The sequence below is a fragment of the Saccopteryx bilineata genome, chromosome 10, assembly GCF_036850765.1.
Source record: "Saccopteryx bilineata isolate mSacBil1 chromosome 10, mSacBil1_pri_phased_curated, whole genome shotgun sequence".
NCBI classification, from domain to species: Eukaryota; Metazoa; Chordata; class Mammalia; order Chiroptera; family Emballonuridae; genus Saccopteryx; species Saccopteryx bilineata.
This window is the reverse complement of record NC_089499.1, coordinates 73,172,685-73,198,481: the sequence shown is the minus strand read 5'-3', so window position 1 is coordinate 73,198,481 and position 25,797 is coordinate 73,172,685. Positions and strand designations below refer to the sequence as shown.

At 40.0% G+C, this 25,797-nt stretch overlaps 1 protein-coding gene across 13 annotated transcripts in view; it reads right to left on the bottom strand.

The window, feature by feature from the left end:
- MAGI1 (membrane associated guanylate kinase, WW and PDZ domain containing 1) overlaps positions 1 to 25,797 on the bottom strand; it is a 761,634-nt gene that overhangs the window by 12,887 nt on the left and 722,950 nt on the right. For 6 of the 13 annotated variants that reach the window (XM_066245932.1, XM_066245930.1, XM_066245922.1 and 3 more), the window contains 4 exons: positions 24,319 to 24,410; positions 15,716 to 15,908; positions 6,340 to 6,630; positions 3,316 to 3,519 (listed from right to left, as the gene is read on the bottom strand). In XM_066245932.1, coding sequence (XP_066102029.1) covers positions 3,316 to 3,519; positions 6,340 to 6,630; positions 15,716 to 15,908; positions 24,319 to 24,410 — 780 coding nt within the window. The remainder of the gene's footprint in view (positions 1 to 3,315; positions 3,520 to 6,339; positions 6,631 to 15,715; positions 15,909 to 24,318; positions 24,411 to 25,797) is intronic. The other 7 variants (XM_066245933.1, XM_066245924.1, XM_066245929.1 and 4 more) reach the window with 3 other exon arrangements.

Here is a 25,797-nt window from a genome sequence, read left to right as displayed (position 1 = left end):
CAGTATGTTCAGCTGGTCTCTGGGCCTTTCCATGATGCCATTAAGTATGTCCTACCCCTGACCCCATCTCGCAGGAGACAAGGTTCTGCCCCCCTCCACCCTCCACCTGGTCCCAGAGACAGCAAAAGCAGAGATGGTGGTGACTCTCCGATCAGGGCTTATCCAACATTGTGAAGGTAGGCCTTCTAACAATATAATGTCACAGAACTTTTGTTGGAGGGGGCTGACACAGAGAGAGAGAGAGAGAGAGAGAGAGAGAGAGAGGAGGAGGAGAGAGAAAAAGAGAGAGGAAGAAGCAGAGTGCGGAAAACTACAGACCCAGAAAAGTGAAGTTGTAAAAAATGAGTTGAGTGATGACAAGCAAAAAGGATCAGGCAGCATGAGTAAGATAAAGAAATGAATTTGGAGTGAGTTCCAAGCACTGTCCAACCAAGAATGCGTCCTGATGAGATGTCTCCTAGGGTTTCTGAGAACAGTTCTCTGCACAAGATGCATTTCTAAGAGCTTTAGAAAGCGTTCTGATTGAACTTCAGTCTCCTTGTGAGGATCACAAAAGAAACTGCCTTTGGACTACCTGATAAATGAAACATTAGAGTTAAAGATCTGAAAGAGAGTAGGGGTCCTTAACACAGACCACCTCTCTTTTACCCCACAGTCTACCGTGTCTAACACACATTCACAGACAGGAAGTGTAACCACCATGAAGTTCCCTTCATCCAAGTGTAGTGGTCCTTGTCTGTCTTCTAGGTGTTTGTAAAACCCTCCTGGGTTGCTCCAGCGTATCTCCAGAAATCGAACTCCCCTGCCTTGACTATAGTTTCCAAGAAAGTAATTTTTGGCCCCAGTTAAAAGATGAGCATCACAAATCCACCTTCTGCCGATTGCTTTCCTCTGGCCTCCGAAACTTAAAATGTCACTTCTGGAGAGCTTATTATCATGCCTACAATTCCTGCAGTGTCTTGGATGAGACCACATACTCATCAGTGCATCAGTCCTTGACTATTTCAATATATTGTATCAACCACAATGTTTACTTTCTTCTAACCAATGCAGCCTGTGGATGTGTTGTCTGAATTTTACATTTTTGAAGTATTGAAGTTTTTAAAATGTCTTTTTATCAACAACTGTTATTGGATAACTCACTTTGCATTATACTGCTTTGGTGTTCAGGTTCTCCAAAAGTATTTTCCATTGCACGTTTAAAAATTAAATCAACACCTAGTACGTAGGCAGTGGCATAAGTTGCTTCTGCATATTTCTGTATTTCCTGACTTCTCTTTTGCTAAACCCTTTCCTCAAGGAGTGTTTTTTTTCCTTTCTTCCTTCCTTCCTTTCTTTTTTTTTTGGACATTCTCATTTCTACAGTAAAACTAATCAATGTTGATCCAGCAAGTCAATTCCTTGGCCAGTTCTTCTGGATTTGTTATTTAAAATCTCTCCATGTATCTAAATTTATATACTATAGTTGGCTCTCTCAGCCATTTCAAACTTAATTTTTCTGGTGTCCTTCATTCTTTCCATCAGGAACCTATGCTCTCTTTCATCTTATGATCTCTTTCCTAAATTATAATAGCTTTCCAAAGTGGTGAACTGGTGGAATGGACTTCAGACCAGATGGGCTGTTATTAACCATGCATTTGAGGCAGGCTGAAGGAGACCATCTTTCAAGCAGCTAATTTTTCCTCAACGTTTGGTGTGAGGTATTTTTGGTGCAGAGAAGATTCTCAGTTCTTGGAACCAACCATTTTCAATATTATTGTTTGATTTTGGATTTACTTCTGAAAGGCACAGTCTGTACGACTCAAATTTTAACATAGAGCTCACTTTCTAACAGCTCCTATATAAAAATATTTATTTGGTGAATTCCATTTTGATAAAAATCTTGATTTTTCTTTTTTTTTACACATCAATGGCATAAAATTTATATCACACTAGCTCCATAAAACCACATTTCCTCTTGAGAAATACTGACTTTGAGAATCTATGTTTTATCACATGTGAAGCAGGGATGAAAAACCCTGCAACGCCTGGGCCAGGCCTCAGTTTCTTCCCAAGGCCCAAATCTGTTTCGAGGGAACTGATTATCAGGAACTAATTCTCTGAAGAATCTATCCTGCCTGACCAGGTGGTGGTGCAGTGGATAGCGCGTCGGACTGGGATGCGGAGGACCCAGGTTCGAGACCCTGAGGTCGCCAGTTTGAGCAAGAGCTCACCAGCTTGGACCCAAGGTCACTGGCTCGAGCAAGGGGCTACTCGGTCTGCTGAAGGCCCGTGGTCAAGGCACATATGAGAAAGCAAATCAATGAACAACTAAGGTGTTGCAACACGCAATGAAAAACTAATGATTGATGCTTCTCATCTCTCTGTTCCTATCTGTCCCTGTCTATCCCTCTCTCACTCTCTCTCTGTCTCTGTAAAAAAAAAAAAAAAAAAAAAAAAGAATCTATCCTTAGTGACATTACTGTATCAACTTCATTTTTATTAAATAGGAATAATACATGGAGTATTGATATTTTTGGCTGAGTAACTTTGTATTGTGGGGAGCTATCCAGTGTTCTGTACGATGTTGGAAGCATCCTTGGGTCTACCCGTTATATGCCATTAGCACTCACTCTAGACAATGCCAAATATCCTGGGGGGGGGGGGCTACCACTGCAGTTAAAGAACCAAAGATTTGAATTTAACCAACCAACCAAACAAGAACAGGCCTAGTTTAATATAGATAGCACCTATAATGAAATAAAAAACATAGAGATTTAATTCTTCAGTCACATGTAAAAGTTAGAAAAAAATCATGGATGCACAAACTCTTAAGACTCTCTCAATTAAATAAAAATTTGACACATTCATGTATTCTGAAAAAACACTACTGACTCTGTACTGTAATTATGTAGATTTTGTGATATCACCATATTATACAGTAAATTTTACTGATTGTTTAAAAAAAAAACCTTACTGATTTCCAGATAGAACATCAGGGAATGTTTACCACCTGTGTTCAAACTATTGTATTGTTTTAAAGTCAAGGGCACCAAAACCAAAATAAATCAGGGAAGTTGAAGATTTTCTGAGATGTTTACAGTGGCAGCATGACAGATATTAAAAGCTAGAGGATTACGCAAAGAGGGTGAGGTAAGGTTTAGTAACAATGGCTCACATTTGTTTGATGGTCATGTTCAGTTAGGGATGGATAAGCCTGCCTCTAACTCAACACTATTCAATTACACGAACACTAATGATAAGAGATCAAGAGAGAGAGAGAGAGAGAGAGAGAGAGAGAGAAAGATGCAGAGAGAGACAATAGGTATACTTTACCATCCCCGGGAATGATGCGGAGGGTAACAGTGTTTCCCGCTTCCTTGATTAGGTTGACAATGTCTGAATGGGACTTGTTGGTGATGGAACATCCATTTACTGCCAAGATCCGGTCTCCTACTTTCAGCTTGCCACATCGGTCAGCAGGGCTCCCCTCAATAATCCGACCTATTTTGTGAGGCATAGCCACACATGCATTGCCTGCTTTGATATTGAGTTTTAATTTTTTTAAAGTTATGTGGGAATATAGTACAGGGAGGAGAAAAAGGGTTGAAAAGGGAAAGAGAAGGTTAAGTGTTAATTAATTAAAGCATTAAGCAAATGTTATTAAAGGAGAGCTCTGCGCCGATGGTCAAAACATTGGCAACACTCAGGACATTTGTGTATGAAGCTACTGCCATGACCTGCAGTCCTTTCCTGATTCAAAATGAAGGAAAACCCCCAGCTCCCGTCATTAAATCAACTATAAAATTTGGCATACTTAGCAACTTCAAAGATTCTCAAGAGCCCCAAAATAATTCACCATTGGCTTAAATTTTAGGAATTCAAATGTGCAGCCCGGAGCCGGGATGTATGCTTTTACACATTCTGTGTTCACATCACTCCACTTTTGCCAGCTGTTGTCTAAGCTTCTGCCAATGTTTTGTTCTTTCTCCATTTAGAAAAATAATCAGTGGAGTCTGGTGGGGCATGGGAGTCTGCTAGCACCAAAAATTCAACCTGAAAACACCTACTGGAAAACCACTTCGACTTCCTGCCTTCTATCCAGAATGATGGAAGCTTTAGAAAAATAAGAGATGAGCAAAGAAAGCCCCAACCTTGACACCTGAGTTTGCTTTTCTGATCCTTGCTCAGCCGGCATATCTACTGCGCTGTCAGGGTAGGGTCCACACGGCTTGGGAGCTCTGAACTCCTCCTCCACCCTCACAGAGATCCCCTCAGAGGAGCATGAAACTCTAGAGCCTAATCAGGCTGAGGATGGTGACCCAAAGTTAGGTTCAAATCAGTTTTCAACCCTTAATCATTTCCTCTCTTCTTATCAGTTACTACCCATCTATAATATGAAAAACCAGGAAGAGTGCATTTGAAGGGGGTCATTTATTGTGCACTGTAAGGAATTCCAGGTCTCAAACAAGACCACTGCTAACTTCTAGATAGATGTAGAAAATTGGCTTTGAAGCCTCACACAGAACTTTCAACTAATCTCATGCACTTTCACCTATTTTGGGAATTTGACTTCCTGGGACTGTGAAGAGTTTTACAGTTGAGCCACCTTTTGGAACAGGTGACAAAATTAGCATGGGAAGCACTGAACCTGAGAAGGGTCTTTCAGCATAACTTGGACCTCTAATTCCTTTGAATTTTGGCACATTTGCCTGAGTTTATATTATTGGATGTAACATTGTGGCAAAGTAATTTTTTAAAAGAAAGTTAAATAGTTTTTTGGTTTTTTTTAATCCAATAGGCATGGTTGTTGGAAAGCATCCATACTCAAATTCAAGGTCTTGAGATCAGCCCATATCCATGGACAACTTGCAGGAGAAAGGTTTCAAACAGCAGGTATGAGGAAAGTTCTGCATAGCTCTGAACAGAAGTTTCATGCAAGGTATCAGGGAAAGCTTGATTCATTCCTTTTAAGAGCCAGAGGAAAACAATCAAAGACCAATTGTGAGTGAAGACATTCAATATTCATTAAATAACACATAGCCTCCCACCTAACGTATCTGCTACTTCCTTCTAGGAAGTAAAACTGAGAATTTTGAAATCCTGAGAACATCAAACGGTACATGGGGCCAGTCAAAATGTGGATCTGAAGACAACTTGGGAGTTCTCAACTCCTTGCCTTTCTTTTTATTTTTAAATAAGTAGAAAAGTCTCCAAAATTAATTTTTAAAACCTTGCTTTGATGTTATGTCACCCCTCCAAGACATGGAGCATTAAGGTAGCCGACAAAAGCCCCGTTAGTAATGTGCGTGTTACTGCAGCCACACATGCAGACCTGCTGGCTCACTGTCCCCTACTGTGCAAACCCTAGAGAAGAGGGCTTTAACAGGAAGCAAAGGACAGAAACCACAGGGAGGCCAGGGAGCTCTACAGGGGCAGGAAGCTAAAGAGATGCCACACCCAGCTGACCTCAGCCAGCAAGTAACCTGGGCCCCTGGTCCTGGTCAATAAGTCATTTGGGGACAGGGCTAAGGTACCTTCAAAACCTGCTCAGCCTTTCCCACCTCCCACCCCAGTCCATATTAAAGAAATGTACTTGGGGAATAACAAATGACTTTTCATCCAATGAAGAACTTGGATCATTCTTGGAGTATCTATTTATAATCCATTCAATTGGTAATAGAGTCACAGATTAGTAATTCCTGGAATCCTCTGGGCTCCTATTTGTCTCTGCTGGTGCACCCAGCAGGGAGTGAACCTTCCGAGAGGATGGCAATCAAATTTCTCCATACTCTGCTGAAATCCCCAACACCTGGAGAAGGTGGGAAAATCACCCCCGCTAGAATTCGAGGGCAATGAAGACAAACGACTCTCAGACTTTAGATTCTTAACCAGGCAAGAGTAAAAAATACTATTTAAAATTAAAATTTTTCAGATGGGATCAGAGTAAAGGACACAGATAAATAAGGTGGAAAGGGCATTGCATATGATCCTTTTATTCCTTACACCTCTATTTTTTCCTAAGCATTTGTACTGCCATATGTTTCTTTGAAAAACTCTTAGATCTTCTGGTGCTACTGCTGTTAATGCTGTCCCACCCAGGACCTTGCAAGCAGCTTTCCCTGGCAAGAATCTCTCACTCACTATACTGTCAAGGGATTATTCTGCAATTTCATGCAGAGTTCACATCTGCTTTAGGCTGTTTGTGTGCTAACACTAACTCAGAATAGAAAAAGCTACCAAATACTCTGCATCCCCCATCCAGACTGCAGTTACCTGCAGCGAAAAGCTGGGAGGCATTTCTGCTGGCGAGCTATCAGCTGCCCTGGGAGGCCGGGGGAGAGCCTCGCCAGCACTCACCAAAAGTTGTGCCAGCTTCAGGCCGGCTCACCGAAGACACGATGACGAAGCCGAAGCCCTCGCTGTCCCCGCGCCGGATCTCCACGTCGTAGGGCTGCACTGCGCTGACCACGCCGCTGCCGCCGCCGCCGCCACTGCCAATGCCGCTGGTGCTGCCGCTGCCCGAGCTGACTGTGTTGAGCGAGTTCTGGCTGCCCTGCGGGGTGCGCTTGTCCTCCGTCAGCGACGCGGGCTGTGTGCTGCTGTGCTGCGACGAAGCGGGCGATGGCACCTCCGCCTCCGCCTTGGGGGCTGCATGAAACGTGGGCATCAGTCACCACCCTGGCCTGCTAACAGGAGTGCACGAGGGTGGGGGCGTTGGCCTAGCCTCGGGGAACCGGGCGCAGAGATTTCAGAGAGCTTCTCGAGAAAATTACTTTTCAGTGTCTAGTGACACTGAGCCCACGGAAAAATGCCAAAGAGGGCACCCAATTCATGTCTCCTCTGCAGCCCACTAGACAGCAGTGTCCATACCCAGACTCCAGTTTGCAGCACGAATCAGACAAACCTAAGGCAAGTGGAGGTGTGGCCCAGAGAAGGAAGACCACCATCCTGGCCCGGGAGACATGAGCTTGCCAGCACATTCATGACCCCCAAGTGTCAGTTCTACTAAGCTTTCCAAACAGTTTTCGCTTTTGGAGTTTCCATCAGATTGTAAATTGACAGTACCATTAAGGTCGCCATACTGTGGATTCCTGATACCTGTTAGAAGTATAGTTCCTAGCTTCCAGGTGTCAATCATTTACTCTGATCACACAACTGGATACGTTAACCTCCCTCAGAATTCCAGTTTAATGAAATTCCAGATTGATTGCTTTGTCAGGTGACTGGGTAAATCACTCTTAAATAGCCACAAAAGTCGTTGGAACCAATTGGTGTTTCATGCCAAAAGCAAATTGTGGGTTCAGCTTAGGATAAGACCATATTTATCCAGGAAATCTTCTCCTTTCATAGATTTCTTTTTTATTGTAGTAAAATATAGAGAACATAAAATTTATCCTTTCAACTATTTTTAAGTATATAGGTAGTTCAGTGGCATTAAGTACAGTCACACTGTTGTGCAACCGTCACCACCATCATCTGCAGAACGTCATTACCTCCCCAAACTGAAACTTGGAACCCATGAAAAGCCAATTAACAACTTCCCTCTCCTGCCACCGCTGGAAACCACCATTCTTCTTTCTGACACTAGAAATCTAACCTAGGTACCTCATGCAATTTAAAGTTATGATTAGAGATGACGTCAGAGTAATGGCGGAGTAGGAAGCGATACCGATAAATCTCCCCCAAAACTCAACAAGATCTTCAACCAGAAACAGAAAAACCTATACTTGGAGCCTCCAGATGCTTCACAATACACCCGAAGGTATGGTCGAGTGAAAAATTGGCTAAATATATAACCAAATCCTGAAGGAAATAGGGAGTAAGAAATGCTCCGCCTTCCTCACTAACCTAAACAGGGCGGCTTTCTCTGGTAACTGTGAATATAGAAACTGAGGCGAGCAAAGGGGGTGAATACATCCAGGCCGCGCACAAAAGGCCGAACCAGGCTGTGGCACGGAGATCCTAGCGGAGGAAAAACTGTTCCTGTGGCAAGCCGGGCAATACAAGCTAACACTCGCGCCAAACCCAAACAAAGAAAGACAAGCGGGGCAGCCATTTTACCCGTTCTCCTGGTTGGTGCGCAGTTAGTGGGCGAGAGATCTCTTCCTAAGCCCCAGAAGTGGGTGTCCGTGTTGCCCCACAGAGAGGCAGGGTCAGAGGCCTTTCTGTGGGCCGAAAGCAGAATCTCTGGGCAGCCCCAGCGCCCTGGGAAAGCCGTGCACGGGAGGGAGCGAGAACTAATTCCAATGGTGGAAATTTTCCGTGCGGGTGAGGGTTTCACTCAGGGAAACGCGGCTGGCCTCATATCCTGCTGTGCACGTGCAGATAGGTAGTGAGCGATTCCTCCGAGTGCCTTGGCAGTGCGCGCCCGTGTTATCGCACAGAGGGGCAGAGTCAGGGGCCTTTGTGTGGGCAAAAGCGGAATCTCGGGCCGCCCCAGCGCCTTGCAAAAGCCGCGCACGGGGACGGAGCGAGAGCGAATTCCAGCGCTGCAAATTTCCATGCGGTTGGGGGTTTCACTCAGAGCGTGAGACTACTGGCCGGATATCCTGGTCTGCGCGCGCAGATAGTGAATGAGAGTTTCCTCCAAGCACCCCGGAAGTGGGTGCCCGCCTGTGTTACCGGACAGAGTGGCAGAGCCAGAGGTCTTTGAGTGGGCGGAAAGCCTGCCTGATTATGCTAGCAGCTCTGACTGACTGAGCCTTACCCAGAGCCCTGTGCTGAGTGGGAATAGAGTGGGGAGTGGCCAGCTCTTTGAACCTCTTACTATCCATGCAGAGGCAGCAACAACCCCATAGCTGGATTATCAGGCTACTAATTGAGGAAGGAAAGACTAGGAGAAAGGCTCCAGGAACACGGACTCTCTCACTGTCAGAGCCTATGAATGCTAATGAGCCTTGACTCCCAACGAGACTAAAGCACAATACATGACATTGCCATAGAGACTTATCAACTGCAAACCTCTACCTGAGCGTGCCAAAGGGGCAGAACCTGGGGTTCAGAGTCACCGACCAGGAAGAGGGAGAGAAAAGAAAAAACAAGAAGATAACCTCTCAAAATCAAGAATAATCTGCAGACTTTATAACCTATCCCATTTTATTATATTTGTTCGTTTGTTTCTCTTATCTTCATTCTTGATACTTTTTTTCCTCCTCCAATTTGGCAGATTAACTCTCTGCCGGTCTTACTCTCTCCTCTCCTTGAACTACACTACCCATAAGTGTTACATCTCCCATTATCTTTTTTCTCCTCTACCTTTCTCTCTTTGAGGGTTGCACTCCAAAACCCTTAACTCTCTCTCTCTCCTTTCTTTTTTCTTCTTTTACTGGTTCCTTCTTTTTTTTTCTCTCTCTCTTTCTTTTCTACCTCTATATTAGTTTCTTCCTTTCTCCTTTACATCTCCTCTCATTCAAACCTCAATAACAAACAAATTATCTTATCTGGGACTCAAACTTATGTTTGTGGCATTTTGGGGGTTTTTACTTCACCTTTTTAACTCACTAGCAGTGCTCCCATCCCTGGCTCTCCATTTTATCTAGTTCTTGTTCCACTAAATACAATAGTATTTTTTTAATTTGTCCCCCCATTTTTCTGTTCTCCTCTTATTCCTCTCATCATAACTCTTAGACAACCAACACCTAAAAGCAAATCATTTTATTCTTGACCAAAATTTTTTCCTTATTTGCTTTTTGTGGGTCCATACCGCCCCCCTTTTTCTTTTTTTTTTTTTTTTTTTTTTTTGCCCGTTTATTACTTTTCCCCAATTCAGGACCTCCATCACAGGCATTATTTGTTATAATTCACAGGTCACCACAAGATTTTCTCAAGAAAAAGGGGAGAGGAGAGGAAAAAAGGAGGGGGGGAATAATTTCCTTTTTTTAAAAATTATTATTTTATTTTTCTTTATTTCATTATTAATTTTTTTTAAAAAAAACAACTCTTTTTGATTTTTGATTTTTTTAAACTTTTTATTCTTTATTAAATCTCATTAATACTATTAACAAAACCACCCTCAGATGCCATTAAGGAAGAGAAAATCGAATATCATGGATACAAAAGAAAGAGAGGTAACACAGCTAGATGAGGAAAAATCTATGGAGAAAAAATTTAATATATTGGAAACCTTGGAGCTAAATGACAGAGAATTCAAGATAGAAATCCTAAAAATCCTCCGAGATATACAAGAAAACACAGAAAGGCAATTTAGGGAGCTCAGAAAACAACTCAATGAACACAAAGAATATATGTCCAAAGAAATTGAAACTATAAAAACAAATCAAACAGAGATGAAAAACTCAATTCACGAGCTGAAAAACGAAGTAACAAGCTTAGCTAATAGAACAGGTCAGATAGAAGAGAGGATTAGTGAAATAGAAGACAAGCAATTTGAGGCACAACAGAGAGAAGAAGAAAGAGACTCAAAAATTAAAAAAAATGAGATAGCCCTACAAGAATTATCTGACTCCATCAAAAAGAATAACATAAGAATAATAGGTATATCAGAGGGAGAAGAGAGAGAAAATGGAATGGAGAACATACTCAAACAAATAATAGATGAGAACTTCCCAAGCCTGTGGAAAGAACTAAAGCCTCAAATTCAAGAAGCAAACAGAACACCAAGTTTTCTTAACCCCAACAAACCTACTCCAAGGCATATCATAATGAAATTGACACAAACCAACAGCAAAGAAAAAATTCTCAAGGCAGCCAGGGAAAAGAAGAATACAACATATAAAGGAAGGCCCATTAGATTATCATCAGATATCTCAGCAGAAACTCTACAAGCTAGAAGAGAGTGGACCCCAATATTTAAAGTCCTGAAAGAGAGAAACTTTCAGCCACGAATACTATACCCATCAAAGCTATCCTTCAAATATGAAGGAGAAATAAAAACATTCACAGATACAGAAAAGATGAGGGAATTTATCATCAGAAAACCCCCACTCCAGGAATTACTAAAGGGGGTTCTCCAATCAGATACAAAGAACAAAAAAAAACAGAGCCACAAGTAAAAGCTCCAAGAAGAACACAATAAAACCAAATTTGAACTGTGACAACAACAAAAAGAAAGAGGGGGAGAAGATGGAGATTAACAGTAGCAAAGGACGATGGAGTGCAAAAGTACTCACAAAATAGTTTGCTACAATGAACAGGGTAGGGACCCTTTTCATTACTCAAAGGTAACCACCATTGAAAAAACCACCACAGAAGCACATGAGATAAAAAAGATAGCAACAGAGGAAAGATGTATGGAATACAACCAAATAAAAACAAAAGATAGAAAAACGAAAGAGAAGGATCAAACAAGACACAAAACTAACAGAAAGCAAGATATAAAATGGCAATAGGGAACTCACAAGTATCAATAATTACACTAAATGTAAATGGATTAAACTCACCAATAAAAAGGCACAGAGTAGCAGAATGGATTAAAAAAGAAAATCCAACTATATGCTGCCTACAGGAAACTCATCTAAGTAACAAGGATAAAAACAAATTCAAAGTGAAAGGCTGGAAAACAATACTCCAAGCAAATAACATCCAAAAAAAAGCAGGTGTAGCAATACTCATATCGGATAATGCTGATTACAAGACAGGAAAAGTACTCAGAGACAAAAATGGCCATTTCATAATGTCTAAGGGGACACTGAATCAAGAAGACATAACAATTCTTAATATATATGCACCAAACCAAGGAGCAACAAAATATATAAGACAGCTACTTATAGACCTTAAAACAAAAACTGACAAAAATACAATCATACTTGGAGACCTCAATACACCGCTGACGGCTCTAGATCGGTCATCCAAAAAGAGAATCAACAAAGACATAGTGGCCTTAAACAAAACACTAGAGCACCTGGATATGATAGACATCTACAGGACATTTCATCCCAAAGTGACTGAGTATACATTTTTCTCCAGTGTACATGGATCATTCTCAAGAATTGACCATATGTTGGGCCACAAAAACAACATCAGCAAATTCAGAAAAATTGAAGTTGTACCAAGCATATTTTCTGATCATAAAGCCTTGAAACTAGAATTCAACTGCAAAAAAGAGGAAAAAAATCCCACAAAAATGTGGAAACTAAACAACATACTTTTAAAAAATGAATGGGTCAAAGAAGAAATAAGTGCAGAGATCAAAAGATTTATACAGACTAATGAAAATGACAATACGACATATCAGAATCTATGGGATGCAGCGAAAGCAGTGATAAGAGGGAAGTTAATATCACTTCAGGCATATATGAACAAACAAGAGAGAGCCCAAGTGAACCACTTAACTTCCCACCTTAAGGAACTAGAAAAAGAAGAACAAAGACAACCCAAAACCAGCCGAAGAAAGGAGATAATAAAAATCAGAGCAGAAATAAATGAATTAGAGAACAGAAAAACTATAGAAAAAATTAATAGAACAAGGAGCTGGTTCTTTGAAAAGATCAATAAAATTGACAAACCCTTGGCAAGACTTACCAAGGAAAAAAGAGAAAGAACTCATATAAACAAAATCCAAAATGAAAGAGGAGAAATCACCACGGACACCGTAGATATACAAAGAATTATTGTAGAATACGATGAAAAACTTTATGCCACTAAATTCAACAACCTAGAAGAAATGGATAAATTCCTAGAAAAATACAACCTTCCTAGACTGAGTCAAGAAGAAGCAGAAAGCCTAAACAGACCTATCAGTAGAGAAGAAATAGAAAAAACCATTAAAAACCTCCCCAAAAATGAAAGTCCAGGCCCTGACGGCTATACCAGCGAATTTTATCAAACATTCAAAGAAGACTTGGTTCCTATTCTACTCAAAGTCTTCCAAAAAATTGAAGAAGAAGCAATACTTCCAAACACATTTTATGAGGCCAACATAACCCTCATCCCAAAACCAGGCAAGGATGGCACAAAAAAAGAAAACTACAGACCAATATCTCCAATGAATACAGATGCTAAAATACTAAACAAAATACTAGCAAATCGAATACAACAACATATTAAAAAAATAATACATCATGATCAAATGGGATTCATCCCAGAATCTCAAGGATGGTTCAACATACGTAAAACGGTTAACGTAATACACCATATCAACAAAACAAAGAACAAAAACCACATGATCTTATCAATAGATGCAGAAAAGGCTTTCGATAAAATACAACACAATTTTATGTTTAAGACTCTCAACAAAATGGGTATAGAAGGAAAATATCTCAACATGATAAAGGCCATATATGATAAACCATCAGCTAACATCATGTTAAATGGCACTAAACTGAAGGCTTTCCCCCTTAAATCAGGAAAAAGACAGGGTTGTCCACTCTCTCCACTCTTATTTAATGTGGTACTAGAGGTTCTCGCCACAGCAATCAGACAAGACAAAGAAATAAAAGGCATCCATATCGGAAAAGAAGAAGTAAAGGTATCACTTTTTGCAGATGATATGATCCTATACATCGAAAACCCCAAAGAATCCACAAAAAGACTACTAGAAACAATAAGCCAATACAGTAAGGTCGCAGGATACAAAATTAACATTCAGAAGTCAATTGCCTTTCTATATGCCAACAATGAAACAACTGAGAAGGAACTCAAAAGAATAATCCCCTTCACGATTGCAACAAAAAAAATAAAATACTTGGGAATAAACACAACAAAGAATGTAAAGGACTTATATAATGAAAACTATAAACCATTGTTAAGGGAAATTGAAAAAGATACAATGAGATGGAAGAATATACCTTGTTCTTGGCTAGGAAGAATAAATATAATCAAGATGGCTATATTACCCAAAGCAATATACAAATTCAATGCAATTCCCATCAAACTTCCAATGATGTTTTTTAAAGAAATAGAGCAAAAAATCATCAGATTTATATGGAACTATAAAAAACCCCGAATAGCCAAAGCAATCCTAAAGAAAAAGAATGAAGCTGGGGGCATTACAATACCTGATTTCAAACTCTATTATAGGGCCACGACAATCAAAACAGCATGGTATTGGCAGAAAAATAGACACTCAGACCAATGGAACAGAATAGAAAGTCCGGAAATAAAACCACATATATATATAGTCAAATAATTTTTGATAAAGGGGCCAACAACACACAATGGAGAAAAGAAAGCCTCTTCAATAAATGGTGCTGGGAAAACTGGAAAGCCACATGCAAAAGAATGAAACTGGACTACAGTCTCTCCCCCTGTACAAAAATTAACTCAAAATGGATCAAAGATCTAAACATAAGACCTGAAACAATTAAGTACATAGAAGAAGACATAGGTACTCAACTCATGGACCTGGGTTTTAAAGAGCATTTTATGAATTTGACTCCAATGGCAAGAGAAGTGAAGGCAAAAATTAATGAATGGGACTACATCAGACTAAGAAGTTTTTGCTCAGCAAGAGAAACTGATAACAAAATAAACAGAAAGCCAACTAAATGGGAAATGATATTTTCAAACAACAGCTCAGATAAGGGCTTAATATCCAAAATATACAAAGAACTCATAAAACTCAACAACAAACAAACAAACAATCCCATAAAAAAATGGGAAGAGGATATGAACAGACACTTCTCCCAGGAAGAAATACAAATGGCCAACAGATATATGAAAAGATGCTCATCTTCTTTAGCTATTAGAGAAATGCAAATCAAAACAGCAATGAGATACCACCTCACACCTGTTCGATTAGCTATTATTAGCAAGACAGGTAATAGCAAATGTTGGAGAGGCTGTGGAGAAAAAGGAACCCTCATACACTGTTGGTGCGAATGTAAAGTAGTACAACCATTATGGAAGAAAGTATGGTGGTTCCTCAAAAAACTGAAAATAGAACTACCTTATGACCCAGCAATCCCTCTACTGGGTATATACCCCCAAAACTCAGAAACATTGATACGTAAAGACACATGCAACCCCATGTTTATTGCAGCATTGTTCACAGTGGCCAGGACATGGAAACAACCAAAAAGCCCGTCAATAGATGACTGGATAAAGAAGATGTGGCACATATACACTATGGAATACTACTCAGCCATAAGAAATGATGACATTGGAACATTTACAGCAAAATGGTGGGATCTTGATAACATGATACGAAGTGAAATAAGTAAATCAGAAAAAACCAGGAACTGCATTATTCCATAGGTAGGTGGGACATAAAAGTGAAACTAAGAGACATTGATAAGAGTGTGGTGGTTACAGGGGGGAGGGGGGAATGGGAGAGGGAAAGGGGGAGGGGGAGGGGCACAAAGAAAACAAGATAGAAGGTGACAGAGGACAATCTGACTTTGGGTGACGGATATGCATCATAATTGAACGACAAGATACCCTGGACTTGTTATCTTTGAATATATGTATCCTGATTTATTGATGTCACCCCATTAAAAAAATAAAATTACTTATAAAAAAATAAATAAATAAAGTTATGATTATCCTAACTGTCATAATGACCTCTTTTGTGGAAAGTTATCCTCAAATGAAGGCGATGACTAAGTTCTAGTAGGCAAGGTGCTGGGGGAAGTAATATATTTTCAACTAACCTTCTTCTAGAAGTCTTTGCTGAACAGGTATAAATGGCACATTGAAGTACTTTTGAATGACAGTAGTTTTGCAGGGTTTGAGAGAAGCAAACCATCTAGAAATTTTGAGCTTAGTCACATTTGCAAACACTTGTGCATAAAGTGACAATGCTGTGTCTGAAGAAATGAACGAGAAACAAACATACCTGAAAATACCACTTTCCGTCGCACTGTGAGATTGACATGGCCTTGCTTGGCAGCTTGTTGCATAAGTTGGACCACAAGCTGGTGTGATTTTCCAATTACTGGTGTCCCATCCACACAGATTAATTCATCCCCAGACCTCAGGCGGCCGTCCGTATCAGCAGAACCCAGTGGTACAATGTGACCGATATAAATCTGTTGAGTAATTGGATGACAGATAAAACATTGACCTTTTGGTTCATTATTATACTGATAGCCTTCACATTGCCAACATTTTAGTTCATTCATTCATTCATTCATTCATATCTGCATCCATGCCACAGACATTTATTGAGTGCCCTCTGGATACCAGCTGTTGTGCTATACCAGTTGTTATACCAGTTCTTGCTTGGTGGAAAAATTAACTTTCTCTTGTTTGGGGTGATAATTCTCTTTTTCTCCTTTGCAGAACTAAATCATTTTATTCCTTTCATTTACAAAACCCTTTCTCCTTTTCTATCTACCTAAGAAACAACCCTATCTTTCATAAAACTACTAATTATAATAGTATTACTACCTTACTTTAAAATCCAGCATTCTGCCTCATAATACTGAAAGCACATTAAATACTGTTAAGTGAAGAAATGAAACTAGCTAAGTTTGCTCTGACATTCCATTGCTGTACTCTGAGCACTTCTATCCAAGAAGTCTTCATATAGTGTTTTGCTGTTATATTAATCACTCACTAAACTTTAGTTAAAACATTTGTGCTTTCCTTGCCTTCTCACTACATAATAAAGCTCCAGCTATCTCTGCACAACATGTTCAGTTTACAAAGAACTTTGACAAAAGACTGCTCAAGAATATGGATTCTGGAATCAAACCCTTTCCAGTCCCTTCCACTTACTAACTCTGTGATCTTAGGCAAGTTAATTAACATTTTTATGTCTTTATTTTATGATTAAAAAAATGAGGATACACTTGTAAACGGATAAACGAGAGAATGTATATTAAAAGCCTTTGGCATAGGCGGCAAGATGGTGACAGAATAGGCGTACGTACCAGCCTCCACCTCCCAGAACCAAAGTGGATTACAACTTAATTTTAAGAACAATCATCTAGAAAAATCAACTTTGGACTAAACTAAGAGGACTCTTTAAGAAAGAATCACTGAAGAAGCCACACTAAGACTGGTAGGAAAAGTGGAAACAGAGAGGGCTGCCCAGCTCCTGAGAGCAAACGGCAGCCAAGAGGGACTCCCGCATTGGGAGTGAGTTTAGCGGAGAGGGGAGGGTCCTAGGCCCCAGGAACAAAGCCCCAGCCCGCAGCCCCAGAGCCTACAAGAGGTGTACGGACAGTACTTAGCTGTGAAACAAGCCAGGATACTGTTTGCGAGAAAGAGACAGATTTCTCAGACCTAGGATTCTTTTAAAGGGACCGCACAGAAAACCTCTTTCACAATCACTCACCCAGGGCCCCAGGAGACAGGGAGAGATGAGAGGACCAAAGTAGCAGGAAGCGAATATAATCTAGGAGGCACTGGGAGAAACACTTTGAGGGACAGCCACCCTAACCCCTGGCCTGAGTCACTCCCCAAATCTAAAGTGAATATTTTTCCTGGAACCAGCAATATCAGCAAAGGGAAGCAGGTCACCAGACAAACAGAAGCTCTCCTGCTGCATTCAGAGCAGAGTTGCTTAGAAGCAGGGAGCCATCAGGGATACAGTGTTGAGTGCTGAAGTCTGAGCTGCATCACTCCCCTCCCATACACACACTGCTGAGGGCTCACTGGAGGGCAGGCAGGCGGCAGAGGGACGCGGAAGCGCAGTCCTGTCAGTGGGAGTGGAAGCCAGGCCGGCCGCGGTGGCGGAAAAGCACACAAAAGCCATCCGACCCGCAGCTGTGGCCCCCATATGTGAGTGCAGTACCACCCATTGGGGTGGGTTGAAAGCCAGGGGCCTGCCATAATTTATAGCCCAAACACATGAACTCAGTCCTGCCTGTGGAGGAGAGGTGGAAACCGCTATGACTGCTGCAGTGGTCCAGTGCTGGCAACGCCCATGCCTGAATGCCTGAGGCGGCAGCAGAGGGGGTGGTGGGCCTGCAGACAGACCACACCTAGGGAACACAGAGGCCACACCCATTGGACTCCTGTGGCCACATCCTTCTTATACACAGACAAAATGAGAAGGCACAGAAAAGCAACCCAAATGAATCAAGAGAAATCCCCAGAAAATTATTTGAATGAGTCAGAAATAACCAAATTACTGGATGCAGAGTTGAAATAAAGATTGTTAAGATACTCAAAGATCTTAAAGCAACAATGGATGGACATAATGAGCACCTAAATAAAGAGATAGCAAGTATAAAAAAGGACATTGAAATGATAAAAAAAGAATCAGTCAGAAATGACAAATACAATATCAGAAATGAAGACCACACTGGAAGGAATTAAAAGCAAGATGAATGAAGCTGAGGATCAAATCAGCGAGTTCGAGGACAAGATAAACAAAAGTACAGAAACAGAGCAGCAAAAAGCAAAGAGGCCTAAAATGTCTGAGGAAACTCTAAGAGAGCTCTGTGACAACATGAAGAGAAATAACATCCACATCATAGGGGTTCCTGAAGAAGAAGAGAAAGAACAAGGGATAGAGAATCTGATTGGAGAAATCATAGCTAAAAACTTCCCTAAATTGATGAAGGAAAAAGTCACACAAGTTCAAGATGCACAGAGAGTTCCATAATGATGAACCCAAAAAGGCCAATACCAAGACACATCATAATTAAAAAACAAAAATTAAGAGATAAAGAAAGAATACTAAAAGCTGTAAGAGAAAAGCAGTCTATTACCTACAGAGGAGCCCCCATAATATTGACATCTGACCTCTTGACAGAAACATTAGAGGCCAAAAGAGAATGGCAAGAAATATTCAAAGTAATACAAAACAAGAGCCTACAACCAAGACTTCTCTATCTAGCAAGTCTATCATTTAAAATTGAAGAAGAAATAAAAAGCTTCCCAGACAGAAAAAACAAAAAACAAAAAAACACAAAACTCAAGGAATTCATCACAACCAAACCAATGTTACAAGAAATGTTAAGGGGCCTGCTGTAAACAAAACAAAGGGGGGAAAATCTAGTAAAAGAGGAATGTAGATTTAAAGAATAAAATGGCAATAAACAACTACATATCAATAATAACTTTAAATGTAAATGGATTAAATGCTCCAATCAAAAGACATAGGGTAGCTGCGTGGATAAGAAAACAGGACCCATACATATGCTGTCTACAAGAGACACACCTCAAAACAAAAGATACACAGACTGAAAGTAAAGAGATGGAAAAAATATTGCATGCAAACGAATGAAAAAAAAAAGCTGGGGTAGCAATACTTATATCAGACAAAATGAACTTTAAAACCAAGGCTAACTTTAAAACTAAGAGATAAAAAGTCTTTATCTCTTAATTTTTGTTTTTTAATTATGACGTGTCTTGGTGTTGGCCTTTTTGGGTTCATCCTTAATGGAACTCTCTGTGCATCTTGAACTTGTGTGACTTTTTCCTTCATCAAGGCTATAGTAAGAGATAAAGAAGGTCACTACATAATGATAAAGGAAGCAATCCAACAGGAAGATATAACCGTTATAAATATCTATGCACCTAATATAGGAGCACCTAAATATATAAAGCAGATTTTGAGGGGCGAGATCAACAGCAATACTATAATAGTAGAGGATTTTGATACCCCAGTAACATCACTGGATAGATCCTCAAGAAAGAAAATTAACAAAGAAACAGCAGATTAAAGGACATACTAGATCAACTGGATTTAATAAATACCTACAAAACCTTCTACCCTAAAGCAGCAGAATATGCATTCTTTTCAAGTGCTCATGGTACATTCTCTAGGATAGACCACATGCTAGGATACAAATTGAGTCTCAACAAATTTAAGAAGACTGAAATTATATCAAACAATTTCTCGGATGACAATGGCATGAAACTAGAAATCAACTACAATAGAAAAACTGAAAAATGCTCAAACACTTGGAAACTAAATAGCATGTTATTAAGTAACAAATGAGTTAACAATGAGATCAAGGAAGAAATTAAAATTTCCTTGAAACAAATGAAAACGAACATACAACAACTTAAAATTTATGGGACACAGCAAAAGCAGTCCTGAGAGGGAAGTTCATAGCACTACAGGCATAGCTTAAGAAGCTAGAAAAAGCTCCTCAAATAAACCATTTAACTTTGCAGCTAAAAGAACTAGAAAAAGAACAGCAAGTGAAGCCCAGAGGTAGTAGAAGGAAGGAAATAATAAAGATCAGAGCAGAAATAAATGACATAGAGGCTAAAAAAACAATACAGTGGATCAATTAAAGCAAGAGTTGGTTCTTTGAAAAGGTAAACAAAATTGATGAACCTTTAACTAGACTCACCAAGAAAGAAAGAGGACTCAGATAAATAAAATTAAAAATGAGAAAGGAGAAGTAACAACTGACACAGCAGAATACAAAAGATCATAAGAAAATACTATGAAGAACTGTATGCCATAAAGTTAGACAACCTAGGTGAAATGGACAAATTCCTTGAAACATATAATCCTTCAAAAATCAATATAGAAGAATTAGAAAACCCAAACAGACCGATTGAAACAGTTATGAAAAAAACTCCTAACAAACAAAGGTCTTGGGCCAGAAGGCTTCACTGGCGAATTTTACCAAATATTCAAAGAAGAACTAACTCCTATCCTTCTCAAGGTATTTCAAAAAATTCAAGAGGAGGGAAGACTTCCAAACTCCTTTTATGAGGCGAGCATAATACTGATTCCAAAACCAGGCAAAGAGACTACAAATAAAGAAAACTATAGATCAATATCCCTGATGAACACAGATGCTAAAATTCTCAACAAAATATTAGCAAACTGAATCGAGAATGTCAATCAAGGTGATTCAACACATAAACAAAAGAAAGGATAAAAATCACATGATGATATCAATAGATGCAGAAAAAGCATTTAATAAAATCCAGCACCCATTTATGATCAAAACTCTCAGCAAAGTGGAAATACAGGGATCATACCTCAACATAATAAAGGCCATCTATGACAAACCCAAAGCCAACATCATACTCAATGGGCAAAAATTAAAAGCAATCCCCTTAAGATCAGGAACAAGGCAGGGGTGCCCCCTTTCGCCACTCTTATTCAACATAGTCCTGGAAGTCCTAGCCACAGCAATGAGACAAGAAGAAGAAATAAAAGGCATCCAAACTGGAAAGGAAGAAGTAAAACTATCATTATTTGCTGATTATATGATACTATACAGAGAAAATTCTAAAGTCTCCATCAAAAAACTACTGGACCTGATAAATGAATTCAGCAACGTGGCAGGATATAAAATACTCAGAAATCAGAGGCATTTTTATATACCAACAATAAATTGTCTGAAAGAGAAATTAAGAAACAATCCCCTTCACTATTACAACAAAAAAATATTAAGTACCTAGAAATTAATTTAACCAAGGATGTTAAAGACATGTTCTTGGAAAATTGTAAAATATTGTTAAAGGAAATCCAGGAAGATACAAACAAGTGGAAGCATATACCATGCTCATGGATAGGAAGAATAAACATCATTAAAATGTCTATATTACCCAAAGCAATCTATACATTCAATAAAGTTTCTATTAAAATACTAATGACATACTTCAAAGATATAGAACAAATATTATAAAAATTTATATGGAACCAAAAACGAACACGAAATAACCTCAGCAATCCTGAAAAAGAAGAATAAAGTGGGAGGTATCACACTTCCTGATATCAAGTTATACTACAAGGTCATTGCACTCAAAACATCCTGGTACTGGCATAAGAACATGCATATAAATCAATGGAACAGAACGAGAACCCAGAAATAAACCCACACCCATATGGACAATTGATATTTGACATAGGAGGTAAGAGCATACAATGGAGTAATGACAATCTCTTCAACAAATGGTGTTGGGAAAATTGGACAGCTACTTGCAAAAAAATGAAACTGGATCACCAACTTACACCATTCACAAAAGTAAACTCAAAATGGATAAAAGACTTAAATGTAAATTGTGAAACCATAAATATCTTGGAAGAAAATATAGGCAGTAAACTCTCTGCTATCTCTTGTAATAATATTTTTTCTGATTTATCTCCATGGGCAAGTGAAATAAAGGACAGGATGAACAAATGGGACTATATCAAACTAAAAAGCTTTGCACAGAAAAAGGCACCATTAACAAAATAAAAAGACAACCTACACAATGGGAAAATATATTCGCCAATATATCTGATAAGGGGTTATTAACCAAAATTTATAAAGAACTTGTAAAACTCAACACCAGGAAGATAAACAATCCAATAAAAAAAATCGGCAAAAGAAATGAATAGACACTTCTCCAAAGAGGACATACAGATGGCCAATAGACTGATAAAAAAATGTTCAACATCACTAATCATTACAGAAATGCAAATTAAAACCACAATGAGATACCACCTAACACCTCTCAGAATGGCGCTCATCAACAAAACAACACAGAATAAGTGCTGGTGAGGATGTGGAGAAAAGGGAACCCTCCTGCACTGCTGGTGGGAACGCAGACTGGTGCAGCTACTGTGGAAAACAGTATGGAGATTCCTCAAAAAAAAATTAAAAATGAAATTGCCCTTTGACCCAGCTATCTCACTTTTAGGAATATATCCTATGAATACCAAATCACTGATTCCAAAGAAGAAATGCACCCCCATGTTTATGGCAGCATTGTTTACAATAGCCAAGATCTGGAAACAGCCCTAGTGTCCGTCAGTGGACGAGTGGATTAAAAAGCAGTGATACATATACACAATGGAATACTACACAGCCGTGTGGAAGAAGGAAATCTTATCTTTTGCAACAGCATGGATGGACTGGAAACTATTAGGTTAAGTGAAATAAGCCAGGCAGAGAAAGAAAAATACCATATGACCTCACTCATTTGAGGAATCCAATGAACAATGTGAACTGAGGAGCAGAACAGAGGCAGAGGCGGGGTCAAAGGGACCAGAGGGAAAGTGGTCAGAGGGAAAGTGGAAGAGAAGAGGGGATCAGAGAAGGGAAAGAGATGAATGAAATTATATATACATAACACAGCATTATAGAGAACAGGACAGCAAATCCTAGAGGGAAAGGGGGAAGGCATTGGGGGGAGGGGGCATGAGGGTTCCAAGGGGGAATTAGGGGATGGGGGGAGATATATTCGGTAGGACTCTTGAATCTATGTAAACATAAATTAAAATCATAAATAAATAAAAAAAATAAAGATTATAAAGATTAAAAAAAAGCCTTTGGCATAGTATCTGGAGCATAGTAAGCACTCAATAAATAAGTTATTTTTATTATGATGAGTGAATTAACAGTACTTTTCTTTAGTTTGCTTTTCCCCTTTCAAAAGGGTTGCTGTGATATAATACTAAGTTCAATCTGAAGATGAGGCCCGGAGAGGTAACATGTCTCCTGATGCCTATGTAGGGTTTGTTCTCTCCTTTTGTAAGGACAGAGGTTCTATGTCCTCTAGTCTCTAAGGATACCTTGTGAAGTACTCCCAACGCTGGTGCTACTCAATACACACAGGTAGTTACGGGCTCACACATTTAAAGAAATGGCCAGAGGATCCGTCCATTTTTTCTAAGCTGCTATCAATTCCTATTTCACTTTTTGGTTTCATTTTCTTTGACGGGCAGCTCCAGATGTAGTATCTCCCAGTTTTCACAAGTATGAACCGAAACTTTTTAGAAAGGATCTAGTAAAATCAGAGGTCCTTATGACTTTGATTAAATTTAGCTTTAACTCCTAGCTCTAGAAGTCATTTCTCTCTGTCTCTACCCTCAGAGACCTAGCCTTTCCCCCATAATAAGCAGCTTCTGAGGCAGCAGAAGATAGGAGCCTGAACCTGACACAAATGGTTACACAGTCTGGACCTCTGGAAGGATCAAGATAACATCTTGACCTCAGTTATGTTTCAGCTCCTGAGCCCTAAGGTAGAATGACCCGTGGCTACTTTCCCATGAGACCAGACAGAGGGGCATTACAACAAACCTTAGAGCTGTCCTCAAGACCTGAAGAAATGGTTCATTATCCTTACCTCTCCTTCAACCAATCAGCTCCCAGTGTGACCCCCCAAACCCATGGTGCCTTGGGATCTTGCTTTATCTAATCTGTATCCTACCATATGCCATCGGGAGTTTGGGCTTTTGAGCATTAGCTTCGCATTCTCTTGGGTGGCACCATTCATGATAAAAAAGCCAATCTTTCTCCACTGCAATTAGCAGTGTCTAGTGTTTGGCTCTGCCAGCACCAGGAGAACGAACTCCTTCTGTTCTGCAACACTAGTCCTTTTTCTTTCAGGACAGAAAAAAAGCGCTCTGCAAATCCTAAGGGAAACCCTTCTGCCTGAGATGAAGCAGTCAGTGATGCATGGAGCTGGCTTGAATCTTGGTGATGTGTTACTGCTATCAATTTGCTCTAAAGGATTAGAAAACAGCACTGGAGGTGGGGGGCAGAGGCAGCGGGATGGGGGCAGGGTGGGGAGACAAAGACTCACAGGTTCCCCTGGTTCATTTCCACCCAGAATCCTAAATCCAAATCCAGTCTCTTTTCTCCAGAGGAAGATGTCCTGTTCTTGGTAATCTGGAACTATAGAGGGGGAAAAAGGAAAAGAGAGATTATTTCTCTGGTGAAAGGTATCCCACCCCTAACATCACACAGTTACAGGACCAACATGGATGGTGCTTGAGCACAGGACAGTTTTCTGATGCAGACGAGGTGATAACATAATCTGGACACGTGAAATCACAGAGGACGCTGGACGACAGTGGACAGGGGAGTAGTCATTGAGCCCTAAGTTTTTTCAAAGGACTAATCACTGTTTGATAATTCCTAATCAAGCCTAAGTCGTTACCCCTGACTAATCCAGAAATCAGCATTAACTGCTCTCCTTGGCACTGTTGAGGGGAATTAAGTAAAATTGTCACGTGCTGCACCACACAGAGGGTGCCCGTTTCCAAGGAGAGATGCCAAGTCCGGATGACCTGTGCAGCAGAGGCTGGCTCTGAGGGTGTGAAGGCTTGTTAAGCTACCGGGTTATTTCAACTAAAAGAAGAAAGAAAACCCAATAAGATCAATTTAAAAAAAATTAAAGATCTAAAAAAAAAAGAAAGAAAAGAGCTTGGAGTAAGGAGTGTTCTATTAAAAAAGAAATATCACTTCTTTCTTCCTTAAAGTAATCAAGACCAGTAATGCCAATAATTGATTTGTTAGATCATTTTTGACAAAAAAAGGTTAGCCTTAACCATCCTAATATTTCCAAATTTGCAAAATTTACTATGATGTCAGTACTATTACCAAAAAGTAGCCAGCCTTCCATATCTTTAAGATTAATGGTGACAACAAAATTATTCTATATCAACAAACCACATTTCATTGTTACACTGACTGCCTGCTGCCTGGCCTGTGGTGGCACAGCGGGTAACAGCATCAACCTGGGACACTGAGGCTGCTGGTTCGAAACCCTGGGCTTGCCTGGTCAAGGCACATGTGAGCGGCATCTACAAGTTGATGAACTCCGCTTCTCCGTGCCCCCCCACCTCCACTCTCTCTCTCTAAAAATCAATAAATAAAATAAAAAACCCCACAAACGACTGACTGCTTTACTCCAGAATTTGTCTATAATATTTCAACATTAAAAGTATTAGTTTAGCCTAACCAGGTGGTGGCGCAGTGGATAGAGCGTCGGACTGGGTTGCTGAGGACCCAGGTTTGAGATCCCGAGGTCGCCAGCTTGAGTGCGGGCTCATCTGGTTTGAGCAAAAGCTCACCAGCTTGAACCCAAGGTCGCTGGCTCCAGCAAGAGGTTACTTGGTCTGCTGAAGGCCCACGGTCAAGGCACATGTGGGAAAGCAATCAATGAACAACTAAGGTGTTGCAACGCGTAACAAAAAACTAATGATTGATGCTTCTCATCTCTCTCCGTTCCTGTCTGTCTGTCCCTGTCTATCCCTCTCTCTGACTCACTGTCTCTGTA